The sequence below is a fragment of the Arvicanthis niloticus genome, chromosome 6, assembly GCF_011762505.2.
Source record: "Arvicanthis niloticus isolate mArvNil1 chromosome 6, mArvNil1.pat.X, whole genome shotgun sequence".
Classification (NCBI taxonomy): domain Eukaryota; kingdom Metazoa; phylum Chordata; class Mammalia; order Rodentia; family Muridae; genus Arvicanthis; species Arvicanthis niloticus.
The window spans coordinates 63,134,557-63,159,677 of NC_047663.1; the positions used below are offsets into that span (position 1 = coordinate 63,134,557).

A 25,121-nucleotide genomic window follows, 5' to 3' on the forward strand; every position below is an offset into this window, starting at 1 on the left:
TTGCTTAAGGAACAGGGGCGGGGCTATGGGCAGTCACTGCCTGGCGCGACCGGAAGTGATGAGACTTCCGGTTTCGGTCGTTTCAGATCTGGGTATTGCTAACAGAAATGAAAGTCGTTTTTTAAAGGTGATTTTTCTTTTTTTTTCTCTTCTTCCTTTTCTTTCTTTTCTTTCTTTCTTTATTTTTTTGGTTCAATGAAGCCGGCGGACTCTAGATCAAGACAGGTGGGTGAGCCTCTCCGGAGACCTGCGGTGGGGGGGGCATCTCTCCCGCTAAGTAGCAGGCCTCACGGGGCATCGGCTACGCTGTGAATGCTGCGGATCTTTCCTAGAGGAGGAAGAGGCTCAAACTTCGCCCGGTGTATCACTCCCTACTCCATTAATAAGTGATCTGGATATCAGCATTATGTATGGCTATGCAAGACGGATCAAGGCCATGGAAAGAGCTGCAGAATGGAGTGTTTACTTGGTACAAATGTCTGACGGCCTCGGTGCCTCAGGCTTTTCCCTGGGGATGAAGTACGTATCTGGGCCAAATTCTCTTCCCATTGGATTCTGTGGAACATAACCCGTATTTAGTAAAGCGGTGAAGAAAGGATTCTGTTAAGAGCTGCATTCCTATTTGTGTTGGAGTCTTTAGGAGTTTTACAGGGAATGATAATGAAGAAGGACGGGGTTCCATAGTCTGAAGTGAAAGGAATTACAGAGCTAGTCGCTTTTAGGGTCCAGGAGTCGCCCCACAAAGCACAGGAACATCAATCTCTGTCAGACAGGGAGGGATAGTTTATGGAATGCACCCCCTAAGGCCGATAGACATAGCTTAGGGATCTGAACGCTACGGTCCTAAACGTTGTTTAGCATGAGTTTATAAAGGCAGAAAACCATAATAAACTCACAAGCATGCACAGGGAGAGCTATAAGGTGGTTTATTAAGCATGCACAGGGAGAGCTATAAGGTGGTTTATTATAAAGTGATTACCTTTTTTCCAAGTTGGGTTTTTATTTATTTATTTATTTTTGTAGTTTAGACATAACAGTTCAAGTCGACCTCTATCCTGCTTGACTCTGAGTGAAGTCTACGATTGGGGAAATTGCAAGAACAGTCCTCAAAACATAACAAACCTCTGAACATAACAGGATATATGGTCAACTTGACCTCTGTCTAAGCCAAACCATTCTCTGTGTCAGCAGTCAGGCTAATTTCAGTGTCAGCAATATGAGATGGCTGGCAGGCATGAGGCAGAATAGCTACACTTATGCCAGGGAGGCAATACCAGGGAAACAGGCTTCAACTATCGATCCTATAAGGCCAGCATGCTTCTAGTTAGCAGTTATATTAAAAAGTGTCCTGTGGATTGTCAAAGAACAATAAGGAAGACTGTATAAACAGTGGTTCTCAACCTTCCTTATTCTGTGACCTTTTATAATACAGTTCCTCATTTTGTGCTGTCCCCCAACTGTAAAATTATTTTGTTGCTACTTCATAACTGTAATTTTGCTACTGTTATGAATTATAATGTAAGTATCTGATATTCAGGTATGATATGTAAACTCCCCCCCTCCCCCCGCAAAGGGGGTCACAACCTACAGGTTAAGAACTACTGGTATAAAGGACTGGACAGCTAGATATAGGAGCCAGTACAGTGTGGACTCCAACTAGAGATGAACAAGGGGAAAATTTATAACCAAAGATCGTTGTTGGGGGTCAGTGGGTGAGAATTTGATACGAGGGAAAAGTAGGGTAGAGGGGACTGGCTAAGCCAACCTAACTGGATTCTTGCTGAAGACAATCCTGGAAGGCTTGTGTCTAGAATTGGGAGCCTGACATGCAAGGTTGGTAGAGTGGTCTTGGTAAACTCACTTCACAAAGTTCTTCATTAAAACTAGGTTTTATAAGATAGTGTTCCAACAGGCCTAGACAAATGTTCAGAAGCCTGACTAAAGTGAGACCAAAGGATCTTTTTCATGTTTCCCAAGACTAGGACATGAAGACCCTACCTTTTCTAATGACTGCATTTCAAAGATGTATGCCCCTTGGCTTCTTGAGAAGGGCACTCCTAAAGAGTAAGAAATACATATACTACCTTAAAGGGATAAAGGAAGGAATCAAATTTGTAGGCCCTTTTTAGTAAGTGCTCTAAGAAATGGAAGCTGGAACTCTGATATTTTATAACAGAGTTGCTCAAAATACATAGTAGTTTCCCCTGTCAGTGTTGAGCTTTCTCAAACAGTTGTTTGAGTGAAGTGCAAGAGGGGGCTGGGTCATCCTAGGAACAGGACCACTGGTGCTAGAAACCCTGCTAGGATTTGGTTATCTCTTAGTACAAGGTTTTGGATGGAAACATTAGGTACCAAGAGTTCTGCAGCTCTTAGTTCTCCCCTTCCATTCCAACCCTCTGAGTAACTACTTAAGGGTTGGGGATTTAGTCCACTGATGAGGTTTGCTTAGCACGCCTGAGGCCCTTGATTCAACTCCTTCCCTCCATACACACACACCTTCAGAAATACAATGAAAGGTATAGACTGGGAAGATGACTCAACAATTAAAAGGCACCTTTGCCAAATCAGACAGCTTGAGTTGGATCCCTGGAACCCAAGTAGTGGAAGGAGAGGGCTTGCTGCTCTGAGTCAGCACACATGCACATACACACCTGTCACCCCATCACATACCGAGACTAAGGCAGGAAGAGTGTCACACTGGGCAACTGTGTGATACTGTCTCCAAATCAGAAGTAAAAAATTAGGATGGAGGGTGGGAATACAGCTCAGAACTTGTCTATATGTGCAAGGCTCTAGGTTCTGAGTTCAGTTATAGCACTGCGAAAAATTGGAAGTTTTAGTTTTTATAATTCTTAGTTTTAGATTTGTTTATGTGTATGAGTGTTTTCCTTGCTTGTATGTACCACATGCATGCCCGGTGCCCTCAGAAGTTACAAGGAGACATAGGGTTTTCTAGACCTGGAGTTACGGATGTTGTAAGCCATCATGTGGGTGCTGGGTACCAAATCCAGGTTCTCTGCAAGAGCAAGTACTCTTTCCATTGAGCCAGTTCTCCAGCTCCCCAAAACCTACTTATTATTAATTTATTTTATTTGGGTTTTTTGTTTGTTTGTTTGTTTTGGTTGTTTTTTGAGACAGGCTCCCAGTGTATAATCTGATTGTCCTGGAACTTGAGATCCACCTCTCTCTAGCCCTCGAGTGTTGGGATTAAAGGCCTGAGCAAAAAACAAAACAACAACAACAACAACAACAAAAAACGAACTAGTTTTAATGAAGATAGTTTAGGTATGTTGTGAGGAAAGTAAAAGATGAAAGCAAAGCTCTGATGAGAGGCCCCGTGGACAGAAGAGTCGCAGCGCAAGCCTGACAAGCTGGTTTGTTATTTGAGAGGACCCAGCTTCGATTTCCAGCACACAGCCGTCTGTAACTCCTGTTGTAAGGGATCTGTCTCCTTTTCCTGGTCTCCTTGGGCACTGCCTGCATGTGATACACGGATATATATGCATACTTTTTTTAATTTAAAAAAAAAAAAAAACTTTTAAAAGCATTAAAGCCAGCATAGCTGTGTTGGCCCAGAGGCAGAAAAACGGACTGTGGAGGATCAGAGTGGCAGTAGCAGGTTGGGCACATTTTAGATGGTTCCACTGTATTCCAGGCCTAGAACTGCTGTGACTCCCTGCTTACCCTTTCTAAGCATTGCCAATTACCTTAGTTTGGGACATAATTTTTTTTTCCTGATTATTACTATTTTCATAATTGCATTCTTAAAGACTAAGACACCTTGAACTAGTAAAGTTTGTTTTCAAAACGTTGATCTTTAAATACCTTATCAGTATGTTATATTTTTGTACTATACCAAATTCATTTAGCTTGCCTATGTTTAATTTACTGATAGCTCTTCATGGTTAGTTTACCTACAGAAGGGTAAAAAGAAATAGTCTTTCTGATGGTTTGACCAAAGTGGTGTTTGACACCTTGAAGTTGACCACACCCTGTAAGCAGGAACTCCAATCATTTTTTTTTATAAAGATTACTATCTAAGATCTGGAGAGATGGCTCAGCAATTAAGAGTAGCATGCTGTGCTTCCAGAAAACATGAATTGAGTTCCTAACAATCCATGTGAAGAAGCTCACAATTTCCTGTAACCACAGCTTTAGGGGACTCAGTGCATAAACACATACTCATACACATAGACAGAGTTAAAAATCTTTTAAAGAAGATGACTAGCATAATTTAAAAGATAATTGTAGAGCCATTATAAACACTTGTGTTGTTGATGTTATTTGTAATGTTAACTTGCATATTTTCTTTAATTTTCTGAAATCTATTTTGATGTGCCTTTCCATTAATAACTTGAGCTTAATTAAAACCTTCATTTGTAAAAAACTGAGGTCTGCAATTCAGGACTTAGTTAACCCCGTCTTTCTGTTCTAGTTCTAAATTATATTTCACTTTGCTGTACTTGGTTCTTTCCACCATTGGAGAACTGTCAGTGGACCACTGTGAAGTTATTTGGAAGAGAACTAGAAGCAGGAGGTAGACATGCTTTGTATGTGCAACCAAAACTGAAACATAATGGAAAACAGTGATATAGTAACATGATGAGTAAAACTGGATTCTTTCCCTACACAGTAGTAACAGCAAACCTACATTCACAGGACTCACATCACACCTCTGGTTCTATCATTCCCACTGAGGGATGCTCACACTCCTGGGTATGAGATGGGCATGTGATGTTCTATTTATATTCTATTACCTAGCCATGTGCAGACACCGTGGCACCAATAAGAGCTTGTAGAAAGTTGAGCTCGTAGTTCTGTGATAAAGACTCTATCATTTATTATTAGTGTGAAGCATTTACAAGGGTCTGCATTCACTTCTCATCCTGTTGAGAGAGATTCCATGATTTGTTAACTCTCCCAAAATCTTTACCCACTCCACTTTCTGGAACTCTTGCTCTGCTCCACTCAGCATGCTCTACAGCCAGAATCTAACCTTTTATAGTCTCTGGTCCACATTAGATGAAGAACTATCATTTTGGGCTACCCAGTAAATACAAAACACTAGCCAAAAAGGGAGGTCTTCATGTATCATTTTGATGATATCTGTTAGCATATATAAGCAAAAAAGTTTTGCATAATTCTAATTATGCAGCACCCTGTTCAGAGTGTCATTTAAAATTATTGGGCAGGTCCCAGGTTTATGGTCACTAATAAAAATTATTTAAAAATTAAAGAAGGTAACAAAACTAGTAAGATAGACCCAATACATAAATATCTGGTTCAGTGAAGTAATTTCAGTTCTTAGGTATTCATAAGATTTTGGTTCTAATTTTACTCTTAACTATGTTTCATTCTTGAAAATAGTTGCTCAGAAAAAAAAAAAACAAAAAACAAAAAAAAAATAGTTGCTCAGATGTAGCTGCTGGCATGAATAAGGTATGGTCAGAAGTTAAAGAATAAGTCTAGGAAGATAGGACCTGTGAGTTGGACACAATCAAATTTTTCTTTAACTTGAATGTCAGATTGTAGCTCTGTGCATTTTATTTGGAAATTGGTAGGAGATGTAGTAACTGAAAAGAGACAAGGAAGGTGTATAAAATGAAGCTTTCTAATTGTATTTTTCCTTATAACACAATCCTTGAGAAACACCTAATTTGGCAGTATGTCTTTGCGTTTAGTGCCTTTCAAGTTATAGTTTTAAGAAACCTTGCGTGAATTCCTTGCAAATTAAGCAGAGTGTCTTAACAAAAATGTAGTCAGCTGTTCACTTTTTACTAAATAACTGCCCTTTACATGTAATTTTCATTTATTTTGCTGTGTGTGTGTGTGTGTACGTGTACGTGTGTACATGCACCTTCTTAGCATGTTAGAGGATGATTCTCTGCTGATACCTTGTGAGATCTGGGAATCTCAGGCCATGAAGTCTGTATGCAAGAGCCTCTACCCACTAAGACATCTTTACAGTCCCCTGGCTGTAGCTAGAAGCCATGATAGGATAAAAATAATAGACAAGGAGCTATACTTTTATTATGAAAATTAATTGATAGAAAAATAGCAAGGTTTGGGTCCTTCCATATCTCAGCTGCCTGTGCAATGTGGAAGGCCTAAAACCCAGCAGCCAATTTGGATTTGGACTGGGGTGTGGAAATGCCTTTAGTCATCAAATAATGCCTATCTTAATTGCAGGACATGGTGATCACGCCTTTAGTCCCAACACGGAGAGGCAGAGGCAAGTGGATCTCTGAGTTTGAAGCCACCCTAGTATACATAGCAAATTCCAAGCCAGCCAGGGCTACATAGTGAGACCCTGTCTCAAAACAAACAAAGCCTACCTGTTCTGCAAATGACAGGTTAGCAGCTCAGTAGTCTCTGTCTTTTACTCATCACCACAATCATGTAACATCTGGTGGGGCCAGTTTCACTGTCTGCACCTAGAAAATAACACCCTGGAAACCACCATAAAGCCGAACCCACGTGTATACACAAATATATTTGTGTGACATTTCAACCTGTTGTCATCTAGAAAGTAAACAACTGTGAAGTTGTTACAAAATAAGTCACTTAGAGGAGAACTGGGGGGAGAATGGGAGAGGATCTGAGTGAAGGGGTACTGGGAGGAGGGGACCGATGTGATATAAAGTGAATATATTTTTAAAAAGTAACTTGAAGATTCTATCAGTTCTCAACGTGTATTATAAGTCAAATAATTAAATATATGTATGTATATATATATCTTACAAAAATAAGTCACAAACTTTTTAAGTTTATGCTTTTGTTATTTCAACAATGGTCTTAACAGGTAGTTTCATTGTCTGTTGCTGTAGTAAAAAGACCCTGACAGAGCAACTAAAAAGACCTTGACAGAGCAAGACTATTTTAGCTTACAACTCTAAGTTATAGTCCATTACTGCGGAGGGGTCTCAGCAGCAGGAACTTCGGACAGGTGGTTGCTCCTGTCCTGAGTCACATCCATAGTCAATGAACAAAGAGCAAATGGATGCTTGATGCTTGCTTTCTATCGCCTCCCAGCACTTAAACAGTGCAGAACCTAATCCATGAAATGGTACCTCCCACAGTCGGAGTGGGCCTTCCACCTCACTTAACCCAGTTATGAAAATGTCTCCCAGGTTAACCACGGATCTACACTACTCATATAATTCTCGTTGAGACTGTATTCTCAGGTGTTTTGATATCCTATCAAATTGACAAAACTAACCAACACAGCGTCTCAGGGTCTATGCTGTCTAAATTTCTGCTCCTGCTGCGTCTACCTCTGGAGTGACTGGATTTTCGAGTCTGCATACCACCAATCTGTTTCATGTGTCTCTAGTGAATAAACGGGTCCCTGCTAGTCCAACAGTGTCAACTGAGCTACATCCCCAGCAGGTTTAGTTATGAGTTGGGCGTTCTAAGCTGCAAGCGCTGGTTGGAAACCCTTGCTCCGAAAGGTTGGGAGCTGTCTCCATTCACACCGGAAGACAGCTGGTCAGCAGACCAGGACTACTGCCCACCCTGGCAATGCACCTGGACAGGTCATTAATCTATGGGGAAAATTAATCAAGACAGGGAGCATCTGGTCTGACCTTACTGTATAGAAAGACACTAATTTGGTGACAGATGAGTGCCACTGGTCTCCCTCGAGTAACCTGACTCGGCTCAAGATGGCACTGGGCTCGCAGCCCTTTGCTCTAAGTGACAGAAAGGGGCCCACGCGTGGACAACCGAAAGGGGAAGCAGGTTAGCTAAGCCTGGCCGGTGACACTGCGGGCTCACCACGTTAACTCCGCCCTCCGCCAAGGCAATCTATAGTGCGCTTGCGCAGGCTCCACGCCCCAGCAACCAACGACCGCTGCTGGTGACCCTGCGGACAGACTGGGCCAATCAGCGTGCTGCCTTCTGGGCCCGCCCTGCACTACACCCGCCCCTTCCCCCGCGCGCTGAGCCCGGCGCTGTCCGCAACGCATTGAGGTGAATGCGGCTCGGAGCGGCCCTCCGACGACTGGTGAGGGGGCTTCTCAAGGCAGGGCGGGCGGGGCCGCGGCCCTCGGCGGCCGCCGTCTCCCCTCTACCCGGGGTCGAGGGGCCCGGACGGGAGGGCAGCAGGCCAGTGCGACTGCGTAAGTTGCTCCAGGCCGGCGGTGCTGTCCGGCCGCGCACCTTGAAAGTCGCCCGCCTGACGGAGCGAGTCAAGGGGCGATGACAGCCTCCGGCCTGTAGTGACAGCTTCAGGAGACCCGGGGAAGCGTGTGCTGCGCGCCGTCTTGCCTCAGCGCCCTGCAGTCTCGCGTCACTCGGGCGCTGGCGCCCGCGTGTGGTTAAGGCAGGCCCGCGTGTGCGTGCCTTCGCGGTGGGAAAGGATTCTTAGGGCGGAGCGAGAAAGCCAGAAAGACCTGGCTGGCTGTAGTGTGATAGAAGTCGCCAGTACGTTATGCCCCTGACTCAGTCAGGGTCTGCCTAAAGAAGGGCGGTCCTGCAGAGTAAATCTCAAGTACCGCACAGCTTCAGTTCTCTCTCAGGTTTATGACTGCTTTGACCTTTCTCTTTTCGTAGAAAACTGTTATGGTTTCCTGTATTGAGTTATTTCAGGCAGCAGGTACAGGCAGCCTAAGTCCTCAAGGTCACATAATTAGTCATGGAAGAACTAGAATTTGGATGCTTGCCTTTCTGGTTCCTTTAAGCAGGTTTGTCAACATAAAACAAAGCTCCCCAAAGGTAATGTGAGATGTATGCAGGCTACAGCAGAATTGGGGAGATACCTGCTATAAGTTTTAGATGCTATGTAATTATAGTCTTACCTTTCAGGTTAGTGGAGGTTAGTGGTTTAAGCTAATGTCTTCCAAAAGCTTTGTCTGATGGTACAAAAGACTGTTAGAACAGATATGAGATATACATGACTGTTAAGGTGATTGAAGATAAAGATATCCAAGATAAATTTATCACCCCTACCAGACTTCACCCTTCTGCCTCAGATGTTTGCAGTATTGTGTTGGGGTGCTGGGAGATGAGTCTGGGTAGACAGGAAGATAATCTTTGGGAGAGCTTTTTGGGTGTTGTTTTGTTTTTATAAACAAAATCTTAAAGAACAAATTCCTGTATCATGTTATTAGTCACCATAATTCAGGTAGCAAGACTGAGGACAGCTTGAAGCTACATGAGACCTTGTCTCCAAAGAAAGTATGACCTAAAGTACAGTTAGCAGATGAGAAAACCCTGCCAATAAAAGAGGTGGGAGGCCTGGTTTTGGTTTAAGATTTATTGATGTGTATGTGTTTGGGCATGTGTATGAGTGCACTCAACCATGGCGGTCAGAAGAAAGCAACAGGTCCCCTGGAAATGCAGTTGCAGGCACTTGTGAGCCACCCTACATTGGTGCTGAGGATTGACCAAAGTTTCAAGCTCTCTTAAAATCACAGAGCCATTTTACCAGCCCATGCTATAGGTTTTAGATGCTATCTAGTGACATACTTAGCTGCTGAGAGAGTAGAAGATAATAGTCTCCTAAATTAATATATTCTTAAGGATCTTAGGACAAGTGCAGAGGTGGGTGGTAAATGGCTATTACACAGACTAGAGATGACACAGGATTATTTAGGCTCTCCATCTGCAGTACTCCAAGTCTTCATAACCAAGCAAGTTTTAATCACACTGCAGGAATCTTCAGCATATGTGTGGCTTTTCACAGGTTGTGATCCCAACATCCAGAGCAAAGTATATATAATGTATATGGTGGATGGAACCATAGAGAACAGATTTGAAAGAGCTAACACAGCCACTTGCCACAGAGCAGCATTTCAGTCTGTTTATATGTTGGTGATCCCTTAAGATTTGATTACCTGGTAATGCCAAAACTAAGTTTATGTAAGTAATTTCTATGATAGTCACAATGACAAGTCCACATTTTCAGGATTCATCCTATTGTTAATTGATACATGATTATACATCATTCCCTGCAGTGTAGATATGTTGTGTCCAACTTATTGGAAAGCCCAGAGAGATTGTAGTCTATTCTCCCATGTTCTTTCTGCTCCAAGATTTCTAGCCATTTTGTACTCCAGTCTTGCCCAGAAGGATAGAGGATAAGCTCTTGCTGTCTGTATTTTCTTGTACCTACACACTAATTTCTAACCTTCACAGATTTCACAATCTTTGCAAAATGAAAACTTTTGATTTGTATTTGGATCATGATCAGACTTGGTTCTTGAGGTGGAGGCAGTTATCACTCCTACTCCTTACAGCTTCTTCAATATGTCACACTTGTCATAAATCTTTCTACTCACATACTATTGAGAAAGGAATGGGTAATTGAACTCTACCTGATTTCAGGGGTTATAGAACCTCAAGGGACAACAGCATTTCTTAGCTTCCTAGAGTTAGGAAGAATCCCAACAGAAAAGTCACTTTCCCTGGAGAGCCATACTCCACATTCCTACCTCAAGTTCCTGTCCCCTCATTTAAGTTCCATTTCCTAGGCAAGGGACCTAAGATTAATGTAGCACACACAAGCTGAATCTTCAGGATCTGAGGAACGTACGAGTCCAGCCACATTTCTTGTCACTAGACACACCTGCATGCTTTCAATATAACTAGACAAGTCCTTAAGAGACCCTCAGGTTACACAGGAGATGGGGAAGGTAAAGGATAGCCACCACCTCAAAATACGATGGATGAAAAGGTACACCCAAATATGTAGAGTCATGTATTAATGCTCATGACAGCAGTGATGGTTTTACTCATTAGCATTGAGAGGGGGTGTTGCAGTTGCAGCCCAAGTTCCAACAAAGTCTCCTAGATGGCCATTACAGGGACCTGTTTTCTAGAAAAGTGAGTCATCCTTTAGAAGGGATGGTCAGGAAACTGAGCCTTGGTAAATTGGGGGAATGACCCTCCAAGCTTAGTGAAGTTCTAATGGTCAGGTGAATTTAGCAACTTTGTTCCAACAGGGTCTTGGGGACCCTGAGGTAGACTAAAATACCTCTAAGTTGTTTCAGAACTTGTAAGGTATTTGTGTGATTGCTCCAGTAAAAATAAAATGTTAACCATATTTATAATAGTGTGTGTGTGTGTGTGTGTGTGTGTGTGTGTGTGTGTGTGTGTGTGTGTGTGTGTGTGTAAGGGTAATGCTAGGGATTGCACCCAGGGCCTTGTGCATACTAGAAAACATTTGAGCATCACAACACTTCTGAATGCTTAGTTGCTACGTGTAGCTTTTAGAAAGCACAGCTCTAAGCAGTTACAATCAGTTTCATTCCTGCTTCGTAAACCATGTTTACTTAACTCTAGCTCCAAGATGGATATCCTCTATGACTCCTGACTTGAGCTTCTCATCCTATCCAAGAAATATTGGTATGTCAGAACAGACACCCAGAGAGAAGCTGACTGTTAATAAATGTACTAAACTGTGATTAGTTTTGATACTGACTTGTAGTTGTAATAAAGTATGCTTGAAAGATGCTAAAATAGTAAAGTGTTTAACAGTCAGGACCTGTTGCTTATCCCATGTAATTACCCTTTAACCTTTTCCAAACTAAAACATAGTGGTTATATAACACTTCAAGACTCACTCTCAGAGTGATGATATTTAGAATGATTTCTAAGTGTTCTAAGCATTTTATAATTTTTTTTCCAGGTTTCTACCCCAGGCATGGACCTATTTGCTCATGTAATGGGGTGAGGTAAGGAAGAGGTGTGAAAAAAACAAGCAGCAAGATTGCACCCAACACTCATGACTGTTATAGGAAGAGATGGAATTTTATTTTATTTGCCTTTTATATGTACATACTTGTGCGTTTGGGTTACTTTTCTTGGGCAAATTCCTTGGGAAGCACTGGCCTAGGAGAGGGTGAGCACCCAGAAGCATGGGCTGAGAGATGCCAGCCTCCCAAGACCTCAGGTGAGTCAGAGCGTTTCTCTTGTACATTTGAAATCAGTCACTGGATTTTAGTTTCATGAAGGCAAATATTCCTTAAACAATCAGCAAGTTTGGAAGGTAGAGGCAGGAAGTTCTCTGTGAGTTAAAGGCTAGCCAAGACAACATAATGAGACCCTGATCAAAAATAAAATGAAGGGGCTGGAGAGGTGGCTCAGCAGATAACAGTACATACTGCTCTTCCATAGGATCCAAGTTCAGTTCCCAACACCCACTTCAGGTGGCTCAGAACTGCCTATAACTCCAGTTCCAGAGGATCTGATGCCCTCTTCTAGTCTCTGTGGGTACCTGCACTATTGTGCATATATCCTTACAGAGAAACACATGCATATACATAAAAGTAAAATATTAAAATTAAATTAAAAATAGAACGCTCCCCCTGAGGATTCAGAGCTGACCACTCTAAAGTCAGCTCTTTGGCTGCAGAGGTGCCCCTGCTTTGCAGGGTTTGAAAATCAACTTTGTCTGGGATTTAAAATTGTCCAAAGTGAGGTTAGGGAAACACACATAAAAAGTTGAGTAGTACCACAGGTAAGATGAGTAGCAAGTGATAACTCGTAGCTCTATTCTCCCTTTGGTTTTAATATTTAAAAAATAACCATTTCAGAAATACCTTACTCTGGCTGAGTGTGGTGGCACCCTTTTAATCCTAGCACTCAGAGACAGGTAGGTCTCTGGACATGGTAGTGCATGCCTAGAATTCCAGCAGTCTGGACACAAAAGCAGGTACATCTCTTGAGTTTAAGGCCCGCCAGATCTATAGAGTGATTTCCAGGATAGCCAGGACTACATAAATAGACCCTGCCTCAAAATTTTAAAAACCAGAAAAAAAAAAAAAAACAAAGTCTGTCCTTCTTCCAGAAAAAAAAAGGTACTAGAGGAGCATATCCCTGGTGGTTCTTCCACCCTGCATGGAGAAACAGAACCTAAGCTCACACCTTAAGTTTTCTGTTAGCCACAAGTTTCATCCACTTGCTTCCAGTTACATACAGAGGTAGAGGCCCAGACAGAAGGTTCTTCAGTCAAGCCAGCGTGATGGGCATGGTACATTTTCATTTCCCACAAGAAAGTGACTATTGCCATTTTGTTTTCTTTTTTTTATGCTGCTCTGAGAGCACACTTCACTAGAAGGTGTGTGATGTGCCATGCCTATCAAAAGAAAGGCTGACTGATCTCTTACCTGGTTAACTTTATTAGTGACGACTCCCTCAGGGCCTGGGATCTATCACAAGCCCAGGATACCCAGTATGAGGTATGGTCCTTAGATCAGTGTAGCTGTGTCACCCATCGGATCGGCATGTGTGTCAGACCTATTTTCTGGTAGGTAAGGGATTCCCACCTGTGATACATTAGGAGATGGCCAAGGAGGGATGGCAAGTTAAGAATTTGCCAGGAACCTAAATGACACCAAAACAAAACAAAACAAAAACAACAAAAAAACCCAAAAACCGAGATCAGGCACTTTCAGGCACTTCTCTCTTGACCTCTCTAGCAATGTTGAGGGTTCCTAGTTCTAACAAAGAAACAAATAGTCACCTTGGAATCCATACCTGTCTACTTCATGGACAGGTATGATCTGTCCCTCTTGCCTTTCCAAGAACTTCAGAGACACCCTTCTGAATTTCTGGGATTCATGTGGGTTTCCTCTCTTAAGAGCTAGACTGGCTAATATGTTACAAATCTAGAGAGTTCAAGGTGCCTTTTCTGTGTCCCCAGACAAAGTTGTTGCAGCCAGTGCTGAACTCGGGGTGACCTCCCTGCAGGGATCACAATAATGAGCCCAGCTGTAGCCTGCCTTTTGAACAGCCAGGACATATGCTCTTGAAAGAAGAAACCCAGGAATCTGAAGAGTAGTTTTCAAGGCCACAGCCTTTCCCCTTTGCTACTTTCCAGGCTTTAAAACTACAAATTATTGACTGGGAAAGGCAGACATCATGTTCACAGCACCTGGCATGGCTGCGTCCCGGGAAAGACCTTATTCCTGCAGTGTGTGTAGCAAGAGCTTTCAGTATAGTGCAGTGCTGCTGCGGCACGAACGTGCCCATGGTGGCGACAAGCGTTTCCGCTGTCTAGATTGTGGTGAACGCTGTGCTCGAGCAGCAGACCTACGTGTGCACAGGTGGACCCATGCTGGCCAGACCCTCTATATCTGCAGCGAGTGTGGTCAGAGCTTCAGTCGCAGCGGCCTGCTGGATCTGCACCTGGGAACGCATCGAAGGCGCAGCCACACCTGCCCTTGCCGCCTCTGTGGCCGTCGCTTCCCTCATGTCCCTGCGCTGCTGCTGCATCGGGTTCGCCAGCACCCACCTGAGAAGCCCCACCGCTGCCCTCTGTGTGCCCGCTCTTTTCGGCAGAGTGCTCTTCCTTTCCACCTGGCACGGGCACACCCCCCTGAGACTACCACTGTCACCGCCCCTTCCCCCAGCACGCTCTATCACTGTACACAGTGCCCACGGGTCTTCCATAGCAGTGCTGGGCTGCGGAACCATTCCCGCATCCATGTGGTCCCCAGCCTCAGTGACCCTGGCGCTGAGGCCCATCGATGTGGCGTATGTGGTAAGAGCTTCAGCAAGAGTTCCACACTCACAAGACACCTCCAGAGGCACTCTGGGGAAAAGCCTTTCAAGTGCCCTGAATGTGGCAAGGGCTTCTTGGAAAGTGCTACACTCGTGCGGCACCAGCGAACACACACTGGGGAGAAGCCATATGCGTGTGGTGACTGCGGACGCTGTTTCAGCGAGAGCTCCACACTGCTGCGTCACCAGCGCAGCCACCAGGGTGAAAGGCCGCACGTGTGTGCCACTTGTGGCAAGGGCTTTGGACAGCGGTATGATCTTGTAGTGCACCAGCGCAGCCACACAGGGGAAAGGCCCTTCCCGTGCCCGGAGTGTGGCCGGGGCTTCACAGACCGCTCGGACCTCACCAAACACCTGCGCACACACACAGGGGAAAAGCCCTACCACTGTGAGCTGTGTGGCAAGCGATTCACCTGCATTTCCAACCTCAATGTACATTTGCGCAACCATGCAGGCCATAAACCACACAAGTGCCCAGAGTGCGGCAAGTCCTTCAGTGTTGCCTCCAAGCTTGCACTGCACAGAAAGACACACCTAGGTGAGCGGACAGCGGAGTGCACAGAGTGTGGCAAATTCTTTAGCCATGGCCGGTCACTCTCACAGCACCAGCGGTCCCACAGAAGGGCTCGAGCAGCTGCAATGGCAGCCACTACCACCACCACTGTAGTCACTGAGGTGACAATAGGTCCTACTCTCACTCTCACAGGGCCAACAGAACAGGAGACATCAGGGCTCTTAGTATCCCCATTTCAGGAAACTTGCTAAGAGGGCTCCAGGGGGTGGCTGGGTGAACACACATTCAGTCCCAAGGAAAATCTCAGATGGTTTGGGAAGCCAACCTGCTATTGTAACATTGTTGCTAGCCTTGTCTCTAAATGGAAATCCCCACCAGTTCTTCTAACATCCATCCTTGTATTTCCCAACTCAGAGTACTAGGAGTCAGGGAACCGATGTCACAGCCCTATGCAAGACAGAGCAGGTGCTTGTGTTCTGTTGTTGTCACTCTGCTCCGTATGTGAGCCTGAGCTCTATCTTTGCTGCCTCTTCGGGTAACATATTTGGTCAGTCAGGTCTCTTCTTTTCTTCCTGGTAATCTCTACTGCTTTCTCTTGCTTGAGACATAGTTGGGGAGGTAACATAGGAGCAGTATGGGAGAGTGGAATGGCTTCCTTCATTAAAGGACCAAGATCTGTGGCAAGTTTCTCCCTTGCAGAGGTAACCAGCATACATGTTGGTAGGCCGAATCTTCAGCCTGGCCATCCATATGTCCTTTGACAAGATACCTCTCAGGGCACAACAAGATGGTTAGGCAGGTAAAGGTACCTGAAGACAACCTGAATTTGATCCTTTGACTCCACATATGTACTATGGTACATGTGCACACACAAAGAAGCGTACTTTTTTTTTTTTTTTTTTTTTTCAATAAATGGCTCTTAGGACAGCTTTTTCTAACCAGGTAGGAAATGTTTGTCTTGGTATATAAAAGACTGTTTGGGTCCATAAAGTGCAGTGATACTGTATGAAACAAAAGAGTATTTCCAGATGAAGCTTCAAGGCCCAAGAAAACAAGTTACCTGAAGTCCTGGGCCAGAGCAGGATGTAAAGCCTGGAATTGGTCAATGACTGCTACTGTTTATAGCTGGTGATATTGTTACTTGCTTGGGTTTGTGACACCAAGAGCCCCTTTGTCAAAATGAGTTCCAAGTTCTTTTCCCTTTTGGTGGTGGTTTCTTCATTGCTGTGACAAAATGCCTAAGAAAAACAACTTAAAGGTTTATTTTGGCTCATGGTTTCAGTATTGTCACTCCGTTGTCAACTGGCTCCACTTTGAGCCTGAACCAAGTCAGAAAGACATAAGCTACCTACACTGGGGAAAGGACATATGGGAAGGATACAGGGAAAATTACTCTTCAAAAGTACTTCCCCAGAGACTGCCTAATAGCCTTCAGCTATGAACCTATCAAAGGACTAACCCGTTGACAAGTCATGATCCACAATCAGTTACCGATCAAAAATCCATCCATTGTAGGCTAACTAGCTATTTTGCTGTGGGGCTCAGTTATGCTAGACAGGACAGGGTCATCTTCCCCCTGGTCTAGTGTGCCCCTAGGCCAAGGCAGATGTTAACACTCTACAGGGAAGGTCTGTAAAGAGTCTAGAAAGAGGTTGGGCATGTGAGTGGGGTCAGCTTCTGATGCATTCTGACATATACTAACAGCCTGTTTTCAAAAGACTCCCAGATTCTTATAACTGTAGAACCAAAGTATACACTTGTGTAAAATAACATTTATTATTTCCTTGAAGGCTAAAGCCTGGCATCTGGAGCCAATGATGCCCTACCCTCAACTGCACTCAAATATCCTACTTCCTGGGAACTACCACCTAACTTTTCTCTGTGTTCCTAGGATCTGGCACCCCAGGTGAAGAGATGGATGTTGAGGGGGCAGTATTTGAGTCAGAAGAGGTAGAGAAGCTAGCCCCCTCAAGAGATTGCAGGGGTTCAGGGGCAGAAATGCTGGGACTAGACCCCAAAGAGTCAGGTGACTCTTGTGCTAGGGCTGGGTGGCTTTTACTACAGTGAGCTACCACACTGTCTGGCTTCTCAAAGCGTTTGCCACAGAATTCACAGGGGAATCGCAGGGCAGCTGCAGTCTCTGCGTGCTTGCGTCGGTGCCAGTTTAGGGAGGCCTTCTGGCGGCAAGTAAATCCACATATCTCACACCTGAAGCCAGACATAGGAAGGAGCCTTGGTTCACCTTCACCTCCCTGGGGGTTCTGTTGCCCACTCCCTGGCTGCCAGATAATAGCTTCCTCCATGGCCCCTGGCACTCACTGCAGGGGCTTCTCTCCTGTGTGGATTCGTCTGTGGATGACAAGGTTGCTGCTAGTGCGGAAAGATCGAGCACAGAATTCACAGATGTAGTCCCTGGTATCTGTAGGCACACAAGGGATACTCAGTTATCTGTCTTCAGGCTTTAGCCCACCACTCCCAACAGGTGGTGTCAGTACTGGGGTTCAGGAGTCTTTGGTCCTAATAGGCATATGGACCTCCTGTACCTGATTGATCCTAAAATTGAGTGAGATAGACAATAGGGCATCCAAAACTGCATTCTTGTCACCCTTTGTCCCTAGCTCCTAGGGGAGGCCTTGGGCTGGGTCTCTGTCAAAGGAGTAATGAATGGAGACCTAGAGCCTTGTGTGGATAGGAAATACCAAGTAGCAGCCACACATAAGCCTAGAGTCAAAAATTAGAGTTGCAGTAACAAGCCCCAATGATACGCCCCCACCCCCAAAACAAGAATCCCCCATCTCGGTGCATGTTCCACCTGCCAGCACGAGTGCCACGTCTGCAAGTAGCCAGTGTTCTCTCCTTTTACTGAACCTGCTAGATCTAACAGTACTTGCTATCATCCATCCACAGCTCTCAGGCTGCTGTGGTTTCTCTCCAGTGCCACTTAACCTAAGGGCCTACAGCAGAAACATTCTTGCTTCTCCTGGTACCCTTCTGATTGTCTCATCAGCTCTCTGAAAACCTACTCATCACATAACACATCTGCAGACTGTTCATCTCCATCACTCCCCTTCACACCACAAGCTCTGACATCAAGTCCTCTACACCTGCCAGCCACTATGCTGTCACTCAGCATCACTGTACCCTGTTTCCTCATCACTTTCTCCCCGAACTCTGCTTGGGTATCACTACCAAGTGCTGTGTTACCAGGCTCCAACCAGGACTTCCTGCCTTGTTCTGGTGTGACAATCTGATGACCCTGGGCCTCCATTCATCATCCTTACTATCTTCTCAGAGACCCCTTCCCTTTTGGCTCCATTTTCATAACTGCCTTTATGGACTTCCTTCACACTACCAATCTGCCATGCCCCTTAGCAGTAAGTACTAGGTTGGAAAAAGTATAATCTCAGGCCAAACCTATCCCCTGGCCTGCTGGAAGATAGGCATGGTATTCAACCCTCCCCAAGGTCTTCCCTTTCACTGACAGGCTCTGCAGTGCCCACTGTCCAGAATCCTGAAGATTATCTGCTGTTTCCAACATTCCCAGTACAGCTTTCTTTGCCCAAATCCACCAGTTAACTAGTACCCCTGCCCTTATATATTAATATGTGGATGTCTCCACTGTTTCTCTCAGACTTCATCTCTTTCTCATTAAACTCCACCCACCCTGGTGTCAGCAAGCCTTCCTTTCCTACTCTGCACCTTAAGCTTTTAGCCTTTCATGTAAGACCTTACTCCTCATCAGCAGAGCAAAACTACAGCATCTCCCACTTCCTCAGCTCGGCTTGCCTTGAACCCACACTGCTGTGGCTGCCATCTCCACTGCAGAGGTCGTCACACAGTCATGTTATCTAGACCCCATTCCTTTCCTTGACCTGCAGCAGTTGTCAACCTGTCCTTCCTCCTTCCTGGTGCATTTTCTACACTTGCCTCCTCAAGTGCCACTTTGTTTGCCTTCCTCTCTTTCCCATAGGCCTGCTCTCTAAGAGCAAATGTACGACATCAAACCTCCCTCCCTATGCAAGCATTCTCCAGCCCCGTGGCTCCAAACACAACCCACATGCTAATGACAGATTTCTGTTCACTCTATAAATCCCATACTTGACTCTTGACATCTAACTAACATGTATTAACCCAAACTCCTACCCAGTGACCCCTTCCTTGCTTTCAGGGACTCATCACCTTTTACCCAGCTGCCCAGGCTGGAATCTTCTGAGTCAGTCTCTCTCAGTCTCTCTCTCTCTCTCTCTCTCTCTCTCTCTCTCTCTCTCTCTCTCTCTCTGGCAGCCTCACCTGTGGCTCATCCATCCTTTTCACACAGCCCTTTTAAGTCGCCAAGAGCCTCAACCACTGCTCACCAACTGTGACCAGCAAGCCCAAGTCCTCACATCAGTATACATACATACCCATCTCTACACATCTACAGTCCCTGACTCTCCATATAGCTGCTACAGCCATCTCTGAAAGGCAGCTATCTATCCACCTTAGAAGACCTCACAATGGGCTCATCTCAAAGTAGAAACCACATCATCCTTACTTGGAGGCTTCCTCCCCATTTGTGGATCATGGAGATGCCTCTCACATGTGCAGCCCTCTATTCCTCATTTCACTCAGGTCTTGCTTGCACATAAGCAACTTGTGCTTCCTACCCTCCACCCTCCCCTGCTTTCCCATCTCTTCATGGCCCTGCATGACTAGAGTAGACATTTCACTAGGGTCAGGCTACCAACAACCTAGTAACAATCTCAAGCAGGCAAGGGCTTATAAGGAGCACAGGGAACAAGGGATTTGAGTCCTCCCCAGGACAGCTGAAGGGGGTGGGGGGGGTCCCACCACTCACCACTGTGTAGTTTCACATGCTCCTTCAGGTGCTTTTTGAAGTTGAAGGACTTCCCACAGGCTGGCTCAGGGCAGCAGAACGACTTCTGGTGGATATGCTGGTACTTCTTGTGGTGCTAGGGAGTGACAAGAAAGAAGAGGCAAAAGGATGGCTGCCTTCCCAGGAAGACAAATGGGAGCTGGGTGAGCAGGCGAGTTCCTCATCCACCTGTGTTTCCCCACCACAGTTCTATCATCGTCTGGGCCACCATTCTGGCCTCATCCTCTCCTAAGCCCTGAGAAGCACAGCTATCCTACTACCCTGACCATAACTGCCCTCACCTGTCCCCTCTGGATGCCCACCCACTCACTTCCTTGCACACCATCACTGCAATGTCTGCAGAGTTCCCTGTACAAAATGCCACTTCAAGTGTAACACTCGTCAGTTATCCAAACTTGTCTGTCGGGGACAGAATATAGTGTATGTGAGCATGATAACCACATTAATATGTGCTACAGTCCTTGCTACTGCTATTAATACATACCAATGTGAGGTTTTCTCCTAAATCTGCTTTGGACATACACAGGCCTCATAGGCTCTCAAAGCAGAGCACTGTTGAGGGAAAGGGGTTCTTTTGGGATTTCTTGTTTGTTTTTCTATTTTCTTTTTTCAGTTTAGGGTTCTCATCCAGGACCCAGCATAGGACAGACAAGTGCTCGACCACTGAGCTACACTACCTGGCAGCTAGTGCTTCTACCTGAACTTCCCAATGACTAAGTCCTTTTTATGTGATCTGGTCACATCATGGATTATGGGTGGTACAAGATCTAATCCTGTTTCCACAGCTGCTGCAGTCTCTATATACAAGGCTCAAATCTGACCTGTGATGCTCTTCTTAGGTCTCCCCTGACCACCTACACTTTACCATCCCTCTGGCCCTCCTTACACTTGAAGTCAGAAGCCTTTAATAACTGTGAAACATGGGCCTATCCCTCTACAAAGGCTGATGTGTTGCCTTGTACCTGCTGTTCAATTGCACTATAACTGAGCTGTATTTACACCTCAGCCCAAGGTTTCTTTCCCTCAGCTTCCACCCCAACCCCAGTGGCCACACAGGCCTCAACCTGTGTCCCTCACATTCAAATACTGCCGGTTGGAGAAGATCCTTCCACAGCCAGGGAAGTCGCAGGGCATCAGCTCTCTTTTGGCAGCTTTCCTGGGGGAGGAGAATGGGAGCAGGATTCCTGCCTCCTCTGCCTCACTCCTGACCCTCCCCAGAGTCCCATCTCCCCAGTCCTACCTAGTTCTCCTGAGCCCAATCTGGGCAGTATCCTCATCCCAAGTCGGATTCGGAGCAGACTGGGCCCGACTCCCAGGGCTATGGGTAGCAAAGAAGGAGCCAAGGGCCTCAAGGGTGACACATCCCAGGACACCCCTGCCCTGTTTCAGCAATCAGGTTACCTGTCCAGAGACTCAGTCATTTGCAGCTCTGCAGACACCTGAGGGGTCCTGCTGAATTCCAACCGCACCTCAGTATCTGACGTCAGAGCAGCTGGAGAACCCAGAGAGGCAAGAGCAGGACAGGGAGTGGGCAGAGTTGCAGGGTCTGGCGGGCTCTCTCCCTCCTTAGGTGTGTGGGTAACAGGGGGTGGGGGTGGCCTAGGGACATCTGGTTCACTGCTGGAAAGAGAAGCAAGAGGAGGGCATTATCCCTCTGGGCATCAGTCACCTCTAACCCCTAAGGAGAAAAATCCCAACTCCCACCGCCCACTCTCCTGCTCTCAGCCTCCCTCAGAGCCTTACTTCATCCCTTCCCACATCCCCAATTCAAAGGCTAAAGTTCACTTTCTCCAGCATCTGCCCTGCCCACCCTGCAATAAGACCATCTCTCCAGCTGGCACATCTCTCAATTATATAGCCAGCTGCCGCCCCCTCTCCCAATCTGTTCCGCATCCTCCCTCAATCCCAACTGGCTCATCTGGGGAGGAGCTGTAGGTCCATGGGCTGGCATCACTGAGCAGCTCTTCTTCCTCCTCCTCCTCCTCCTCGTCCACATCCTGATCCTCTCCCAGGGGTGGGTCGGTCTCCAATGGAGAGTCTACTTTCCTGCAAACTCAAGAAAGACAAGCCTGAGAAATTGTCACCTCACCCCTACTCCCTGTGCAGGTCTGTCTTGTCCCTCACTTCCCTCACCTGGACAGCCTGGTTTCTTGAGTCCTCTCTTGCTGCTCACATTCCAAGCCTGTTGGCACAAGCAGGTCATAAGAGAAGGAGGCCTATTCTCAAACACTGAGGACAGTTTCTTCCCAAAGGCATCCTGGTTTGCTTGGTAGTGCTTTTTACAAGAGAATTCTCTTTTAAAACTTATTTCCAGTTCCTGTCAAAGGTAGCACACCATCACTCTACACTTTTGATTCCCATACCTAGCAATGCATGTGAGGATATATTTCCTTGCTATCATAAAGAGATCCTTACTCCAGCTCTTGGGAGGTGGAGGCAGGACCTGGCTACATGAGAACCCTATCTCAGCCCAAAACTTAACAGATTAAAAGATCATTTGGATGAACCAGTCTGAGCCAGAGAAGATTGGCAAGTGTTTCTTTCTCTACAGCACTTCTTTCCTCACTCACCTTCGGCTTCCTGCTTCCTCCTGGCCTCTGAGCACCAGGTTCTCTCCGTAGTGTATGTGGGAGGGGCCTGCTTAGGTATATCAGAAGGTGTAGGAACCAAAGAAGGTTCCCAGGAGAACGTGTGGCCTGCTGAGCACTCCCACACAAGCCCCCTGTCTCCACCTGCAGGCCCCCGGAGCCCAGGCACTAGGCTGCATTCCCGGCTGTGTGTATGAGACAGGAGCACCAGGTACTGCAGACCTTTCTGAGGCACGGGCTCCGGACCTGGAGGTAAGATGAGGCAGTCATGCAAGGATGGAAACCCTTCATCCAGAAAACCACTCAGGCCATCTAAACCCATGGGCAACCTCAGGCCACATATGACATTAGTTTGTTTTGTTTTGTTTTGTTTTTTCTAATCAATTTTTTTTAAAGATTTATTTATTTATGTGTATACACTGTAGCTGTCTTCAGACTCACCAGAAGAGGGCATCAGATCCCATTACAAATGGTTGTGAGCCATCATGTGGTTGCTGAGAACTGAACTCAGGACCTCTGGAAGAACAGTCAGCGCTCTTAACCACTGAGCTATCTTTCTAGCCCCGGCATCAGGGTTTTTTGGGTTTTTTTTGTTTTGTTTTGTTTTTTTATTTTTTGTTAAGCATTCTTTTAAAAGTATTTTATTAGTTTTATGTAACTGTAGGTGGGTGTGTGCACATGAGTGCGGGTGCTCCTGGAGGCCAGGGCTGTTGGATCTCCCGCAGCTGGAGTTGCACACAGTCAAGCCCCCTGCCACGAGTGCTCGGAAGGAAAGGAATGTGGGTCCTCTGCAAGAGCAGCACACCACCCAGCCACTGCTTCAGCCCCTCCCTGAGGAGTTTGGAGTTTTGTTTTTGATTTCAGCCTAGATGCACAATTGTTTGTTGTTTTGTTTTTGTTTAGAGCCAGACAAACACACCCCAAGGTCCCGAGACAAAGCTCAGGCTACTGCACTACTGCAGGCTTATTTCGGGCTTGTCCTCTTCCCAAACCTAGTAAGAGCTTCTGATCCAGTTCTCCTGGGGCATAAGTTTCTGGGAGCCGCCACTACCTACCTGCACAGAGGACACAGCCTGACGAAGTGTACCTGCCAGAGAAGAGCTTGGTGTCAGCTCAGAGCCTAGGAAACCAACCACCCTCAGTGCCCACACTCATACACTTAAGGGGCCAACCCAACAGACCTCCCATTCGCTGGGGCTGCGAGGGGAGGAACAGTCCCACCCTGTCCAAACAAGAAACCCAAGGCCTTCTGTAGGAACCGGCTTGGGGCTGTGCCTGGGTGCCCGCCCCAGTCCCTCCCGGCCCCTAACCTGTCCAACAGGAACTTGGCGAGCTGTGAGTGCAGGGAGAACCCCAGCCGCTCCTTGAGGAGACACCACTGTTCCATGTGGCCGCCCAGGCGGATGCGGCACTTGCTGCGGCGCGCGTCCAGCTGCCTGCGCTTCTCCCGCCGCCGGCGGGATGCGTCTGCCACTGGAGAGGCCATAGGCGCCCGGGCCTGCGGGGGGGAACGTGCTGTCGTCGGGGCGATCCGGACAGACACAGCTCCCGCTCCGTCTGCAATGAATGGGGACCAGACCATAGTGCCTCCGCGGCGTTGGCGGCTCTCGGATCCAGCCACCCCTTCTTAGAGCCAGGGTGGACACTTGGAGCACGGAGGGTCGCAGGCAGGGGAAAGACCTCGACTGGAAACTTGCTCTTCTTTTCTGGAGGCAGCCAGGTCTGCGTGCAGCCGCGCCTCGGCCTTCTCATTGCCTCTCATGCAGGGGAAGCCCACCCAGCACTGCCGGGGCACCGGGCCAACCCTCGTGGGGTCTTACCTGCACGCCCCAACCCGCCTTTGCCCAGACTGCGCCTGCGCCTCCCGGACCCGCGTGCTCGCTCCGAAAGCCACAGAAGGGCTGGGGCCCACCGCGCGCGCCGCCGCTGTTTCTCCTTTAAGAAGAAACCGTTCCCCTTGGCGTCGGGAGGCTGCGACCTGAACTTGCAGAGGGAAGACAGCTGCCTGCGCCTGCGCGCCGGGAGCCCCGTGCAAAGCCTGCCGGGAATTGTAGTTAGCCCTGGTCCTGAATGACTGTCTGGGATTATGGTCATCACAATTAGCATCTCTGCCTCTCAATTCCCATCAAACAAACGCAAGCTGCAGCATCCGCCAGCTGAAGCCAATGAGAGCCCTTTCTGAACCGCTAGACCACCCTCCAGCTGCAGCCCATAACCTGCTACCATTCACACGAGAAGATGCCTAGACTTTGTGCAGACTCTGATTTCATATCATCTACAAATGGCTCTGATGGAGTTATTTCCATCAAGCGAGGGAAAGTTATTTCCATCAAGGCGCTTGTCTACGGCACCTTTTTGGTTTTTGTTTTGCCTGAGACAAGGTCTCTCGTAATTCAAGGCTGGTCTCCAACTCACTATGTAACCAAGATAACCTTGAACTCCTGCCTCCACATTTGAAGTACTGGGATTACAGGCCTGCACCTCTCTGTGTTGATAAATGAAGTGACCAATTCTGCTGCCTCCCTGCCCTAGAATGAAGAAGAGTTCTCTCTCCTCCACTACCACACATTCATCTCACTTTCTTCTCAGCTTCAGTCTCAGACTTTGTCTACTCCTGGTTTCCTCCCTCTTGGCTGTC

At 46.6% G+C, this 25,121-nt stretch overlaps 2 protein-coding genes across 11 annotated transcripts; one reads left to right on the forward strand and one right to left on the reverse strand.

Annotated features, from left to right (window-relative positions):
• Positions 1-54: 54 nt before the first annotated feature.
• Positions 55-16,294, forward strand: Znf672 (zinc finger protein 672). 5 transcript variants are annotated; one of them, XM_076937691.1, is made up of 3 exons: positions 55-519; positions 11,630-11,893; positions 13,646-16,294. In XM_076937691.1, exon 3 carries the CDS (start codon positions 13,864-13,866, stop codon positions 15,268-15,270), a length of 1,407 nt encoding a protein of 468 aa, XP_076793806.1. In that variant the 5' UTR covers positions 55-519; positions 11,630-11,893; positions 13,646-13,863; the 3' UTR covers positions 15,271-16,294. The 5 variants fall into 5 exon arrangements, with proteins under 5 accessions (XP_076793806.1, XP_034361816.1, XP_076793808.1 ...); XM_034505925.2 differs by lacking the exon at positions 55-519 and adding an exon at positions 7,859-8,005; XM_076937693.1 differs by lacking the exon at positions 55-519 and adding an exon at positions 7,859-8,005 and having other exon boundaries at positions 13,823-16,294.
• Znf692 (zinc finger protein 692) lies at positions 16,257-25,121 on the reverse strand. 6 transcript variants are annotated; one of them, XM_076937676.1, is made up of 12 exons: positions 24,304-24,503; positions 23,794-24,040; positions 23,539-23,570; positions 22,466-22,729; positions 22,029-22,077; positions 21,810-21,941; positions 21,297-21,512; positions 21,136-21,213; positions 20,973-21,051; positions 19,857-19,971; positions 17,339-17,438; positions 16,257-17,227 (listed from the first exon to the last, which is right to left on the reverse strand). In XM_076937676.1, the coding sequence occupies exons 2-12, from the start codon at positions 23,967-23,969 to the stop codon at positions 16,888-16,890; spliced, it is 1,581 nt and encodes a 526-aa protein (XP_076793791.1). In that variant the 5' UTR covers positions 23,970-24,040; positions 24,304-24,503; the 3' UTR covers positions 16,257-16,887. The 6 variants fall into 6 exon arrangements, 5 of the variants coding, with proteins under 5 accessions (XP_076793791.1, XP_034361814.1, XP_076793793.1 ...); XM_034505923.2 differs by having other exon boundaries at positions 21,297-21,515; positions 24,304-24,501; XM_076937678.1 differs by having other exon boundaries at positions 21,297-21,515; positions 23,794-23,981; positions 24,304-24,448.

Coding starts and splice junctions, on each gene's coding strand:
- Znf672 (XM_076937691.1), top strand. CDS start 13,864: ATGTTCACAGCACCTGGCATGGCTGCGTCCCGGGAAAGACCTTATTCC.
- Znf692 (XM_076937677.1), bottom strand. CDS start 24,589: ATGCTAATTGTGATGACCATAATCCCAGACAGTCATTCAGGACCAGGG. Junction 21,942..22,028: donor CAAGAAACCAGGCTGTCCAG/GTGAGGGAAGTG, acceptor TTGAGTTTGCAG/GAAAGTAGACTCTCCATTGG. Junction 21,052..21,135: donor ATTGGGCTCAGGAGAACTAG/GTAGGACTGGGG, acceptor CTCCTCCCCCAG/GAAAGCTGCCAAAAGAGAGC.